The following is a 15542-nucleotide window of genomic DNA, read 5'->3' on the forward strand; positions in this document are numbered from 1 at the left end:
TATATGTGCAGGTTAAGCACATGTCTCTGCATAACTTGTGCAAGATAGGAGATGTCTACTACTTCCAAGACCAATAGTCTTGCTCACTGCCTCAAAACATCACTCTCATTCTCTTGCACATCATGAAATACCCAGTTTACTGAAAATGAAAATTTGTGAATACTTTTAAGGAATTATTAAAAGGGATAATATTTTGCCTCTGCTGCAGGATCTCCTCTAACAGCCCACTCAATAACCTATTGTTACTAATCAGTTCAATAACATTCCAATTCTGACTACCCACTAGTAAGGTTGGTCTGTTCACTGTTTAGTGAGAGAAAGGGAAGGTTTCAGAATGTATGGCCTTTGGCTTGAAAAGCATCATGATCTTCTTCTAAGCCACAAAAAATTTTGTTCACACTGAAGTAGCAAGATTGGGATATTACAGAAGAGTTTGGAAACAAATTACACTCTTAACCGCAGCATCCATCACCACCTGGGAGGTGACTGACAACAGCATCAAAGCATCCAAATTCAAAATGCAAATGTTTGGAGTTAGGATAACTGGTTGCTAATATTAGTTGTTAATATTATTTAGAATTTTCCTCTTAAAAGAAAAAAAAATCAAATCCCAGTCTCATGTTTTTTTCCCAAACTGGGCTATGATTTTAGTTTATAAGAGCAGGTAAATAAAAAACAAATTAAAATAAATAGCTAGACTCAATGGTATAAATCTACACAGCAGTATTCATTAAGATATTGGTATTGCTAGGCCAAATGATACTGGTAGGGATAATACCTCATTCACACTGGTACACAAGAAAATGACCTCAGTGGTCACAGAATATGAACACCCACCAGTCTGTAGGAGCTACAAACCAGTCATGATCAGATGAGATTCCCAGAGAAAAGGGACCCTACATAATCTGAAGAACTCTCAAAAAATGCCTTTGAAAATCAGATTAAAAAAACCAAATCCCACCACTGCACCTGGCCATGGCCCAGTCACAGAATTTTTCTTGCCTGTGCTGGGATCAGTTCTGACCACAGCCAGCCACTGGACGTCTGCCAGCTACAGTAGAAGCAGGGGTCTTCCAGCAGAACAGGCATCACAGCTATTTCCGTGCTTTCCTTTCTTTTTTTCTCCCCCAATTCCCCCTCATCCCCCCACCCCCAAAAGCTCCTCTGGATAGGCTAGAGGACATGGCCAAAGGAAGAGAAGTGCAGCCAAGACTTTACTATGCCCCAGCAACTCCTCTCTGCTGTTGCAGGGTCACTGGCAGCCAGAATGATTTAGAGCAGCCTTCAGGCTATTCTAACTTACAGTGAGGGACTTGACTGACTCATTGCTGCTCCAGGACTGTGGGAACATAAAGCTACCTTAAAGCCATTTCAGTCATCCCTGCTTCTGAGCTGTGCTATTTTATCTCTGACTGAAAAAAACCTGAAAGCACGGGTTGTTTACACATCTTGCAGCTGCAGCAAGTGGTGGTTTCCTTTTCCTTTCTTCTGCCTTCTTTTTTTTTTTTTTGTGTGTGTGTGTGTCTGTTTTGGCTTTATAGATGGCTCTGGTAGTGTTCATAGCCCTGTGCTCCATCTGAGATGTGATTTATGGCAGTCTCTTCTCTATTGATTGGTCTTCCAAAGCTGAGGCTCCTGTCAGCTGCGAGGCTGTGAGAAGGCATGCTGTGCTGGAGTTTGCTGTCTGCAACCAGGACAAGCAACATTCTTGTGGTTCCCATGCATGCCATGCCCATCAAGAATCATTTTGTAATTCAGCATCTTAATTCTTAAGGAATCAAATGCTAGTAACAGGCTAAACTGAAGAGAGATCAACTATTTCCTTTCACTGTTTACCAGCTTTGCTTACATTTTAACTCTGATGAGACTTTGGATTAAATTTCTGCATCAATAATCTATTTTCTAATGCACAGAAAATATCAAACTACATTTATTCTACTAATTCCTGTAGCATTCATGCACTTATATATACCTTCTATATGATCTTCCTTTTTAGACTTGCCATTTTAATTTAATGCTCTTCATTGCATATTTTTCACACCCTTTTTGTCCTTTTCTTCTATAATACCTTTATTAAATACAATCTTTTTATAAAAAAGTACTTCCATTTTTTAATATTATTGCTTCTTCTCTATCACTGTCTAGATTTTACATTCCATTAAGCAGACAGTTTTAATTTGACTTTTCTCTAACTGTTCTATCATTAGATTTTTTCTTGTCTTAACCCTCTCACATTATTTTTCTCTTCTGTAATTTGCTTTTACCCTGCCTAATGGACGCATGTTTCTTTTGTAATTTGCTTTTATTCCCCATTACTCTCCTTGTGATTTCTCTTTGTTGCTCAGTGCTGACAAGAGTTCTTCCCCATCCCCTGTGAGTGACAGTGACAGCATTTGAGTGGTAGCTGGAAGATTTAGGGATAATAAGTATCTGTCTGAAAAGAACTTATTTGATTTTATTTTTATTTTGACTGTAAAATCAGACCTCTCGAATCCTAGAGCACCAGGGGGCATTGTTTCATTTAGAAAATAAAAATTGACATGATAGCTATTAACTTCCCAACAAGTCCATTGCAATACCAACCAGAGCCAAAGGAAAAAAAAAATCAAAATAGAGTTATTAAGTCAAATGCAGCAACCAAGGAGAGTTACAGGTCAAATGTTTTAATGCTTAAAAATCAGTATTATTCTGGAAAGCTGCTCCACAATGAATCAGAAGTGCTGTACTCCTGACCTCCATCCCTGTATGCCTCAATGTTCTACTATAGCACTGAGGAGGAAATAAGGGATCAGAAGTTACAATAACAGCTCCTGAGCAGAAATATGAATTTAATCAACAGTGGAAAATATTGACTGAAGTATCTAGAAGGAACAGGCAGTGACAGCCAAGGGAAATTACACAACAACGTAAAGAAACTGCCTGAACTGCCATTAAAATGAGTGGAAATGTAAGGCAGCAGGAGAAAGTGGAATGTCCCCCAGGACTGGGCCCAGTGACTACATTTTAGTGAAATAATTAATAGGCTGCATTTCATAACGAAGTATAGGGTAATAACAAACATAAGTGCAGCTTCACAGCTGGCTAAACTCACAATAGCAACGGGCAACTCTATTACCACTACTGAAACAATCCTGTTTGCCAAAGAAAAAAAGAAAAACAAGGCAGCAAAACTCTCTACAATTATGAGGGAAATCATCTATGTAACAACTTAACTAATGCCCAGAAGCTGAATGACTCACAGCATTAAGAAAATTAGAAAGGGTGCTCAGTAGTATTATATAATTCAGGACACGCACATTAGAATATCGTGGTCTTAACATGCCAGCAACAAAATTAAGCACTATGCAGTACAGGGCTCCAAACGCTGCAGATCACAAGGAAATGCTTAATTCAAACCACACTGTAGAAGTAAGTGTGCAGCTATTCACAGACTACAGATCTACATGTTCAAAGATGGATTTTTGTTGTTTGTTTGTTTGGTTGGGTTTTTTTTGTTTGGCATTTTTTTGTGGGTTTTGTTTTGGTTTTTTTGTTTTAGTTTTATTTTCATGTGATTTGATGCTCTTGTAGCAGGAAGAGTTCTTGTGTTAAATGTTTTTGTAAGGAAAACGAAATTAAATGCAGCTACTTCTGAATGCCTGCTGCAGGTGACAACCTCCTGATCAAACTGATGGACAGCACTGTCTGAAACACGTACTCTGCTAACACTGCCATGTCTTGCTACAGTTCTGCTAGCTCATCTTGACTCAAGCCTAAGGCCAGGCCATACACAGACTAGAAAAAGAAACTAAGAACAAGCTTGATGTCATTTACCGAATCCATGAATCTGGGATGGTTTCCAAATAAGGCTAAAAAATTACCCCTTTATGTTAGTTTGGGCCCCATTTCAACAAGAAGAATCACAAGTTCCCTTGACCAATACCTGCTGAAACCCACAGGAGCTCTTGCAAGTGCAGATATCTCCTAGGTAGAGGCAGAGCCCAAGACATACTGTGCATGCCCCAAGATGAAGTCAGCTGGAATACAGCAGAAATTACATATCAAGCTCAAAACTCATACAGTAAAATTCTTACAGAGCAATTATTTCATAAATCTTCACTTCTTTATGTTGTCTTCAGCTTCTGAGCCTCTGCTGCTCTGCATCCCAACAACAGGGCACTGCCTGGCACATCATACTCCTCCTCTGAACAGCATATCGATTATCCATAGAAAAGAGAATCACACAGCAGACACTTCATGGTTTGCTTAGAGACTTCCTAAGATTAGAGAAATATATGTCTCTGTATAGATACGTACAAATAAATCAACACCAACACATCAAACACAAAAACCTTCCTTTTATCCCTCTATATTTCATGATTTCATTTCACTTCAAGTTTTTTCTACTACTTGCAATAGATGCATTGTTTCTTCATTTTTACTTATAAAGCTCATATTGACCTCTTTCCTTTATAATGAATAAACGACAAAGCATACATTCATAGTACAAATAATACGTTATTACACACACCTATACAGAGCTAATTCAGTTCTTGCCATTTTCCTTACTATCAGTGCTGTATTTTACCTACTTGTGCATTATCATTTTACGGTTACAACTCATATGACTTTAAATGCTCATTTTCTTGTTATATTATAAGCAACCTGTTGAAGTCTAATTGAAAACCAGATAAGTAATTTAATATTGAGCTTCTACTGCCATCTGTAATATTAGGAAAATATTGTAGGTAAATTATAACCATATACCCAATTGGTTAAGAGTTTACAGTCCTTCAAGAAAATGTTCAGCACAACAGTTTGCAGTAATTGTGTATTATTTTCCACATCTACTATTAACAATATAGTTTATTTATTTAAAAATAAGTGTTTATGTTTACTATTTCTGTCATTAAGATTTGTTTTGGAAATAACATGGCTAAGTTTGAAATATGTTTACAATTAACTAAAATCCATGTTCAATGAATGCTTACTTGTGGAACTACTGTATTTAAAACACAGGTTAAAACTCAAAAGCAGGTGGACACAATCATTAACCCATCATGTAGCTACAAATCCACCTGTGGAATTCGGGAGCATTGATAAATTTTATATGCAGAACCTATGAATACATTTAGGGTAAGTCTTAAAATCTGTATCTGAAACATCCTTTTGGAATATCTAGAGAAAGACCGTCTGTGAATAGATCTGCATTTTCAAGAACTGCTCTGAAATTTCAATCTAGGCAAGTCTGTAGGGCTGCAGCTATGTTACATCTGCCACTTCCTAGACTGCAATGACAAAGAGAATGTTATTGTTCATTTCAATTTAACGTGTGGATAACACTGTCCCTAGGCACCAACTTTCTACCAAGGAGGTTAGATTACTGTAATATCCACGTAATTAATCGCATTATCAATTTTCTTACTTTTTAAACATTTGCTTTTGGTTAGAGAAGATTATTGCGCTGCTTCTAAAAATGTCTTTACAATTAATTATCTTTCACTGCAGCAAGCAACTAGGAAATGGATATTAATCATATAAGACTTTCTCAAATTGCTGGGGTTATCTCATTTTTAATTACAGGTGGCATAAACAGTTATGAGCCTCATTGTTTGTGCAAGAAATGTACCAAAATACTTATAGCCTCTGTAATATGCTTTTTTGTACTGCACTCAGTCCATTTTTTTTTACATAAAATATTCCAATCTGCCTTGGAAAGGCTCTTCAGCCTTCAATATCATCTATGGGAAGCTTCATCACAGAAAACAAACATCAGCCATCAATTCAAATCTGCCTTGCAGCCTGTGAGTCAGGCATGTCTTCCTAGGGGCTTTAAACCAGTTGTACTCCCAGACAACACAGAACAATGCCAGCAACTCATTTTGAAGACATAACTGACACATTAAAGACCCACGATTCTTAATTTGAAGCACTTCTTGACTCAAAAATGGAGCTGATAATCCCACTAAAATGACTGTTTTCTAAGTGCCACAACATCCTCAGTCCACCAGAGACACGTTTGTTGGTTCTGATGGCTCTATGCACAATGTGCCTGCAACACCCTGTGCTCACCTAGTAGGTCCCACCTCTATTGTGTGAGAGCACAGCAGACATGTTCCCAACCAGCCAGCTGGGCTGAGCTGTCTGAGATAAGTTCCTGGAAAGGGAAGAAGGTAAGAGAAGTGGGAGAACAGGATCAAGAACAAAACAAAGAGGAACATCAAGCTGAAGAAGAAAATAATAGATTTCGAAGTCACACAAAGACCTAGGAAGACAGAAAACAAGAGAAATAAAAATGCTGAACTCTAGGGACAAGGCGGCAGTGTCTTAAGCAAGTTGGTCCAGACCTCACAGTTTTTAAAGGACTGTCCTTTAACTAGAGCCTGGCAGGGTGTCTGTGGAAACTATTGTAGAAACTAGAAGTTCGAAATGATAACCACCCAGTGAAATCCACCAGTGGAAAGTCTAAAATTATAAAAATACTGCTCATAGGCCAGACAACCTCTCCGTCTCTGATTCACAGAAACTGCAAGATGCAAAAGGCATGTCTCTGTGCATATTTCTCCTGCCACGGACTCCCTGGCACACATCTGCTTCTGGCCTTAGAGTCAATAGGAAATCCAGCTAGAGGATTTGTTAGTCTCATATTGACCATTCTTACCTTTAAACCTAAAATGACAAACACAAAATGTTAATAAAACATGTTTCTGACTCGGAGAGTGGAGGAAAAAAGCCAGAAGTAGACACAAGAGAATACACAGTCTTCATTCATGTGTACTTCTAGACTAAAAGCTTGCTCATTCTGTATTAATGCATCCTAAAGGTTTACTTGTGAAAGAAAAAACTACATAAAAAAGCACAAGCCAATATAAGTTTTTTTGCAACTAGTGAAACAGCTCTCATCTTGCAGCTGTAGTGCTGAAAACCGTACTGCTTTCATGTGTACGCTCACTGCACTGCTCACAGTGCTATTATTCATATAAACTCATTCCTATCTAGCTTTTTACTTTATCAGTTCAAGTTTTGCCTCAAGTTTTAACCATATTAAGCCTTACATAAGAAATAGGATTTACCTGATTCTTCCCTTTCTTTCAGGTTCTTGTATTCCTGGAGAGCTTCTGTACAACTATTTACTTGTTCATCTTAAAACTAAGCTATTGTGGGTTATGTAAAGACTCTTACTTCTAGGTAATATCATCTTTCAGTCCAATTACCACTAACATGTAGCCTTCCTGCTGCTCAAAACTGTACCACATCCAATAACAACTCTCCACAATTCACCTCAGAGGGTACAGCAGGGTTTCTCCTGTGCAAATCTGCATTATTTTTCTCAGAAAGTGCCTGATGTTAGCATAGGACTAACCATCTGATTCTTGCAGGTGATACCATCTGCAGCTGCTCTACAAAAAGTTTGTGAGGCAAAATTCCCACTGAACAGTCTTTGCTTTCTTATGTCATCTCCTTCAGGTAACATATTTCCTGAGCCAAATACTGTCTGTAAGTGAATGGAAGTGTCTAAGACTTGTTTTCACTAATTCAGCTCTACAACAATGAAATTTTATTAGAGCAGACAAGGAGAATAGGTAAAATATTGCTAAAAAGGAAAGGAGAGCTAAAGGAGGAAGGATGCTGGGGATTGAGCAATGTACAGTTAAAAGCAGTAAGGCACATGAAAAGGCCCATACTTTCACAGAGTCACAGAATCATAGAATCAACCAGGTTGGAAAAGACCTCTGAGATCATCAAGTCCAACCCTTAATCCAACACCACTGTGGTTACTAGACCATGGCACTAAGTGCCACATCCAGTCTCATCTTAAAAACCTCCAGGGATGGTAAATCCACCACCTCCCTGGGCAGCCTATTCCAATGTCTGATTACTCTCTCTATAAAAAATTTCTTCCTAATATCCAACTTAAACCTCCCCTGACAGAATCTAAGACCATGCCCTCTTGTCCTACTGACAGTTGTCTGGGAAAAGAGACCGACGCCCAACCTGGCTACAACCTCCTTTCAGGTAGTTGTAGAGAGTAATGAGGTCTCACCTGAGCCTCCTGTTCTCCAGGCTAAACAACCCCAGTTCCCTCAGCCTCTCCTCATAGGATTTGAAAGATTACGCAGAAAAAGAAACTGCAAAGAAAGCATCATGACCTGAAGTAAGAGATAGGAGAAGTCAGAAGATGTAGGATTGTGCAATTGACCCATATCACAAGATTGCTCTAATAGAAAGGAAGATCCTATGCAGAATTACTCTGAAATAATCTATCCTAAACAGTTCATACACTATTAAATGTGCTAGCTGGAATTTAAATTCAAAGCCTACATCTCTTTCACAGTTACTATGGAAGCGCCTACCCTCTGTATATTTCAGATCTACAGTCTTAGAGTTGGCCTTCTTTGCATATTAGATTATAACAAAATGTTGTCACTTCTTGCTGAAAATATCTCTGAAGAACGACCTTTCCCTTCTTTCATACAACTAGAAATCTCATCAACTGGCCATGTCATCTTGCTCCTCAAAGCTGCTGGACATCGTTTAGTATGGATTAAGTTCTACCTTCTTCATTCTGAGCACCTCTGAGGTGGCGTGTTCTGGTGGGGAAGGAGCCCATACCTGCCTTTTGGCTTTCTTCTCTTCCCTGTGTTGGGTTCAAACTTAGCTTCTCCACTAAGACTCTTCATGACTTTCCTGTATTCTTGGGGAAAACAGAGTTTTCCACTAAAGCTCCAATCTGCCAGCAGCACTTGACCCTCACTGCTCAGGCGTCCCTTTCCTGTTACACTACCAGCAATTGAGAGGAGACTGCTACATGCACCCGATGCCCAGGATGGTTGCACCTGAGAGAACAGTGGGAATGTAGCCTCCTCACTTGGGCCACTTGAAATATGCATTCCTGTATAATTTCATAAAACTAGACAGCACCCAACTAAGATGTGTCTGCTCCTGATTTCTACATATGGTTATTTTCTCACACTTGACTGACTATGATAAAAAATTTTAGCTACCTATAGTCAAGGTGAAATGAGATTGTGGTTCATTTCTATTTAACAGATGGATATATATCCATAAAACCACCATTACAGAACCAAGGTGACAACCCATGGTAGATGTACAGGACTAAGGCCTTTATGTGCACATTTAATAAGGCTCTCATGTAGAGACCTCTCTCTGATGAAGATGAATAGGTCTGAGTAACTGATACCATGCTGTAACAATTCCCTGGAGTAACAAAGGACCCTAGGGCTGTCTGCATTGTTTGCCACAAACTCTGGAGGTGCATAAACAAAAATTAATTCCACATACACGTAGTTTAATGCATTCATATTACAGTTGTCTGTAATATGACTCAGGGACAGTCTGTCCCTGAGTTACATATCAAACAAAGTATCTTTGCTGAGGATAGGACCATAAGACCCTATAAGATTACATAAGTCACCTAAGATCTTTTCCATTACGATACAAACTAGACTTCAGTAATGTTTATGAATATGATCATTCTAATATTGTCAAACACTACCACATGTTTTTTTTAAATAAAAAGATCAGGATAAAGAATGCTTATTTATTCTTGTCTGGAATAAAGCAAGAAGTTCCACATTGTTTGGCAATGCTAGATCTAAAAGTTAACTCAAAGTTAGTAAAAGGAAAGGGAAGCAGTGATATTTCCATTTTCCCCATGATTATTTATAAGAGAAATATCTACAGACATAAGAGAGAAATAAACCTTTATGAAAAGGTAACTCTTTGTCGGACTACAGAGGACAGACATGGTAGAGGGAGTTAGATAACACGTTACTCAAAATAGATCAGAGCTAAATATGCCGGCTCTGCTCACTTTCCAAACTTTTTTTTTTTTTTAATGCTGACCAAGCTTAGCTGGGCAAGACCTGCTTAGTGTAGTCATTTTCACATTCCCACTGAACATATCAGCTCTGACAATATTTTTTTTAAATCTCAACAGTGAAGAGTAATATATAATACTCTCTAACTCAGTCAAGAAAAAAAAACCAACTAAACTTAAGAAACTAAAAGCGCAGATACAGTATTATATGAAATTGAACCAAATTTTACAATGGTCTGATCTTCCTGATATTTTTATCTTAACACATCAAGGGTGATAGAAGCTTCTTTTTGCTGTCAAAGTGATCAAAGAGAGGTTGAGAAAGAATCTATAAACAGATGCTGCCCAGTGACAAACCTTAAAGAACAAGACTGTGGGGCCAGATGTTTGAGTGACCTTCGGACTACAGAACATGTTGGCATGGTGTTGATTTAGATAGCTGTTGGCAGGGGCTTTCGATCCAGCAGCTGAAAAAAAAAATCTAAATTATGGAAATATTTTTTCTCATCTTTCCCCTAACTACAAAAACTGAAACTACTGGTCAGTGGGGCTGATGGCTGTCAAAGAAGTTGAATTCACCACACAACCCTGCCAGTAGGTATCACATCAAAAAGGAGTTAGCTGAATGAACAAGAACATCTTCAGGCTGTGCCATTTTGCATCCCCCTCAACTTTCAACAGCTGTTTCTTGAGTGAATACAGATGCAGAATAATTATATGAAATGTTTTACATTTTCAATATACTACATAATGTAAATATGAAATCTATGATTACCTATGGGTAATATAGCACAGACCACCATCAAGAAAGGATTTGGGAAGGGAATAGGAAATAGAATAATTAAGGAATAATGGTGATTTTCCTAAATTATGTTCTTCATACATGCTATAGTTGTAGACTTAAAATGACATTACAAAAAAAACCCAAACACACCAACAAACCACAATAACGAAAGCGGAAATAATTGGTCACATACATATTGTTTATGTCAAATACTAGAAGACCCTGGAAATTATTATTACATGAAACTCTAATTGTGCTGCATTTTTCTGGATATGTCTCAGCAAGCCCTTTCATTTTTTTAATCAGATCGGAGAAATTAGTCACATATTAGGAAATACAAAAAGAAAAGGAAAAGTTATCAATCCAAAATTCCAGCAGATACCCAACTCTGAGCCACTGCACGCTACTAGAATAAATGGAGAAAGCAGAAAAAGTCTTGCTTTGTAACATTAAATGTGATTGAAGACTGTACAGTTCTTCTTACGCTTTTAGACGTTTTGTCACTTTACCTGGAGAAATATACACTGCTTATTCTGAATTGCTGCTGATGTCCAGCACTTGTCAAAACCGCTATCTGTCAAGCACTTCACAAAGTGTTGCAAAATGACAGATCAGGATGTCTGAATAGATGGAGCCCCAGGAAAAACAGAACAGATAGAAAATTCATGACTCTAAACTACATCAAAGCGACTTCTGTCAACATCATGTCAAAAGAAGGAAAAAAAGAACTGTTCATTTTAGAGGGTTTTTTTCATTATATAAACACTTTTTTCACGTATGAGCTAAGTGTAAGGAAAAATTAACTTGGTATACAGTATGATCATTTGAATGTGCCAAAAATACTCTTTAAATAATCCAGGAATAAGGAAACTTCTAACAGTAGATACTGTCTGGCAGTTAAAACCAATGACATCCAAAAGAAATGCATGAAGAATCTATCAGCTTAAAATAGGACAAACCATCTGGCTCCAAAGAAATAAAAGTATTCTGTTGTGCGTGTTTGTTGGGTTCACAGAATCCTACAACTGGATTAATTTTGTATTTCCTCTCCAATCAGTTTTGATCATCTCTACTTAGTCTGTCAATTGCACAACCCTAATTCAATGTTATATTGCAGGCAGTAGATTTAGTAATATCAAGACAATACTTTAATTTAAAAAAAGAAGCATCCCCAGCATAATCGGACCTTCCATTACAGATAAAATCTTTTAAATAGTTCCTCAAAGGTTCCAGAAAGTAAGCAGGTTATGATAAATGACAGTATACATTCAAATTATACACAATCAAATTTTGAGAAAGAATCACACACTCAGAACACTACACCTAGTGCAGATCTAGAAATGCTTTCTGTCTCACATACCTTTCACCATAGACCCTTGCCATCAGTGCTAAATTCAAAGAAGTTTACTGACACTGTGTTGACTTTAGAAATAAAGAGGATAAATGACCCTGTACAATGGGTTCAGTGGCTCTTAGAGCATTGGGAAATACGAAGTACACACACTCATGAACTTGGAAAAGGGCAAGTGGCGCTTCCTGTATAATCAAGTAGGCATTAGCAAAGTACAGCATCTGCAGAAGGTTGGAATTCCACATTGTCCGCATTTACTGTCTCTGGTGTCATCTTTGCTTGCCAGTCTGTGGCATGAGGAACTGTATGGAATGGGTTGGGTTGCAAGGGACCTTTCAAAGGCTGTCTAGTCCAACCCCCCACCCTGGGCAGGGACATCACTTTTCCACCGACTTTTTCAAAGGGCCTATAAAGCTGATGCTGGCTCTGACAGGGGCAACAGCTGGTGCAGAAACTGGCACTTGCGCAGTGGTGCAAACATGCTCAAATTTTCCTTATAGAACCTGCCCATTAATGGCTGACCAGCAAAGTTTTGCTAGCTTCAAAACATTTGCAAGATATAAAGAGCATGAAAAGGAATAGCACCTTCTGATTCAGAAAGGTGCTTTTGGATATCCTGTTGAATGTGTACACGTCTGGGAATTGCAATTTATTAATACTGGAGTGCGGTCGAAGGCATGCCTGCTTCTTACTGTACACAGAACTCAATATATCTTGCTTCCTACTTACAAAAAGATGTTTATTACCTGTAACTGTACAGAGGTGTGTGCTTCACAGCAGCAGTGACTGGTAATAAGCCTCCTTTTCTCATTTACATTGATAGCAAGCATTAGTGAAGATATATGCATTTCATTTCATGGTTCAGAAAGAACAAAGTATATGTATATGTGATAGCAGTGGGTGGTTAATGAAATGGTCTGACAAACATAAGCTAATACATAATCATACCAGAATGTGGACTGGAACACCTGTTCCTGCTTCACAGGCTTACAATTCTTAAAGAAAAGTTACTATTCTCAAGAACTGAAATCACTACTATTTAGACATCAATATGCTCCAAGGAAATTTTAGTCATTTTTTGCAAACACTAAAGGGGGGGATTTTAATGATATCAAATCTCTTTTGCTTGTGTCCTAAGAGTAATGAAAACTTCACACATGCATGAAGCTCCAGTAATTATTTTAAACTGCCTTCTGTTGTCCCCCTGAGGAACACGGTGGTATTTGTTTGATGCAGTTTAATTAGTGTCAGGGTAATTAATGCTGTGCTATCTACATGAGATCAAACCCCTTTCTTTGTAACACTCTGGTAACTAAGAACTAAGAAAAGGAAGTGGTTTGAAAACGTGGAAGCTTGGTAGGTTAGATTCAGAAACAAACCGAATTGCTCAAATCTGCATTTATGCACTCGAAATATTAAACATGTCCAGCCAAGTTGGAACCTACGAGTGTGAGACTGGGATCATAATGCATTAGAACGGCGCCGTAAGACAGGAGACCCACTGCCTCCCATGTAAGTGAAATGCTTTTTCTATGGATGTAATCAAATTAAGTGAAACATTCATGGACACCATGCACCTTGTAAGGAGTTTAAATCCTTTAATAATGAAATTATATACTTTTGCACAACCAGATCACCATAGTTATTTATAAGCAGCATGTGGTGCTACCATGTGCTGATATATTTTTCTAAATAAAAGCATCATTTGAGTTTAATGAATGAATGTGATTCTGCTTTAATGCCGGAATAAAATTTGCATTTAATTGAATGTTCAGTCTCCACTTCAAAATAGTGCCCTCTACAAATAAGGACCATGGAGGCACCAGAGTGCAGAAGTTGGGAACATACAGAAGTTCCAGACACACTCACTGCACACACTACATAAATCCTTTCTAACTGTTTCTTTGGTAATAAGGAACTGCAGTATAAATCTCACAACACACAAACTCAGGGTGATTACAGGCTTAAGGAAATAGCTCCAGTTATCTTGACTGGATAAATTATTATATCCTAGAGGTTATTCTGTTTTCTAATAAAGCTTCAGCAGCAAACAGGAAGGAAGGAAGGAAGGAAGGAATGAAGGGAGGAAGGAAGGAAAGGGGAGAAAGAAAGAGGGGAAAAGGAGAAAAAAGAAAAAAAGAGAAAGAGAAAAAAAAGAGAAAAAGAGAAAGCTTCTGATTTTTTTCTTTGTCATCAAAGAAATTTTGGGCTTGCCATAATGCCTTTGACACTATTAATTTGAAGAATAGGAAAAAAATAATTTTAGAGTCACACACATAGTCTGTAAAGCATATTTTATGCAATAATACAGTTTCTGTGAGGCTTCTTACAGAAAAGGAAACCCTGATTTGAAGGCAAAGTGGCTTGGTCTATTGCATGCATGTCCTGAGGGTGCAAACAATAAGAGCCCTGCTCAGAACTGGCAAATATTCTACCAAAAAGCACAAGCAGTAGCCCTACAGCAGTCTGCAGATTGTGTTGGTATCCATTACCATTAAATTCATGTTTATCTTTATCACAAGAGATTTCACCAGCTTATGCTGGTGGCACAGCAGGGTCTGAGGGTCCCTGCAAAATGCTGGTTTTTTAGGTCATCCATGACCAAATACCCCTGTGGATCAGCTGACCAGTAAAATATGCTCCTTCTTCTTTCCAGTCTTGCTTCCTGCAACTTGGTTGTTTATCAATTAAACCGAAAAATACAAATGACTTTAATAAGGCAGGCGATGTAGTAAAGCAACTTGCCATAAGAATCACCCGCAAAGTTCAACAACTGTGAAAGAACTATTAAAAAGGACACACAAACAAGTGACCTTGACTGACAAGCGCACTTCATCCCTGCAATAAACAGCGGCGGGACTGATAAGTGTTCATTGGCGCAGAGAGTAATTACCTATCTGTCAGCGTTGCTGGTGTGTGCGAAATAGTATAAATGAAACATACATAATGTACAGCAATAATATCGGGCATGCAGAACCTAATGCATTATCATCATTCTCAGGGCTCAGGTTTATGTGGCTGCCACCACTGAGTAAATGCCTTCTAGCCATGATAATTTCATTCTAATCTCTGTTCCATATTATAATTTTCATAGCTAAAAGATACTGAGGAGCAATACGTTTCAATCAAGGGCTAAATAGAACACAACCTGTAACTGGGTATTTTATACACCTATATATATTTTTTTCTTTCAAAAAAAAATTTAGTCAATTTATGAATAGACTGAAATAAGCTGTAAATTTATGGATGACAAACTCTGTCTGTAGCAATGTCACAATGTCTGGAGACAGGCTTTACATATCTTCTACAAGGGATGCCAGCTTTGTCTATCATATCTCACAAAAGAATTCAACCCTCTGGAAGAATAAAGATTTCTGTATCCCTTCCTAGCACGTTATCAAACAAGGTTAACTTCTAAATGAATAAAAGAAGGGCCCTATTGAGTTAAAAAAATAATAATAAACAGAGCTGTTAAACAATGTATGTAATTATTTTAAACGCTGTTTAAAATTTTATCTTATAACGTCCACAGCTAGACCACCACTGTGGTGAACAAAATTGCCTGCTTCCTCACAAATATATATTTT

The 15542-nt window shown here is 37.9% G+C and overlaps 1 protein-coding gene across 3 annotated transcripts in view; it reads right to left on the reverse strand.

Moving 5' to 3' along the window:
• The window catches only part of LOC113944923 (25-hydroxycholesterol 7-alpha-hydroxylase), a 130197-nt gene that overhangs the window by 39518 nt on the left and 75137 nt on the right, over positions 1–15542 (reverse strand). The window contains exon 1 of one of the 3 annotated variants that reach the window (XM_027638611.1): positions 10178–10259. The exons of the other annotated variants lie outside the window; for them this stretch is intronic. Within the exon in view, the coding sequence (XP_027494412.1) occupies positions 10178–10242 (65 nt within the window). The 5' untranslated portion in view covers positions 10243–10259. Of the gene's footprint in view, positions 1–10177; positions 10260–15542 lie in introns of those variants that run through there. 3 annotated transcript variants of the gene reach the window in all.

This window comes from Corapipo altera, unplaced genomic scaffold, assembly GCF_003945725.1.
Source record: "Corapipo altera isolate COAL_440 unplaced genomic scaffold, ASM394572v1 49, whole genome shotgun sequence".
NCBI classification, from domain to species: domain Eukaryota; kingdom Metazoa; phylum Chordata; class Aves; order Passeriformes; family Pipridae; genus Corapipo; species Corapipo altera.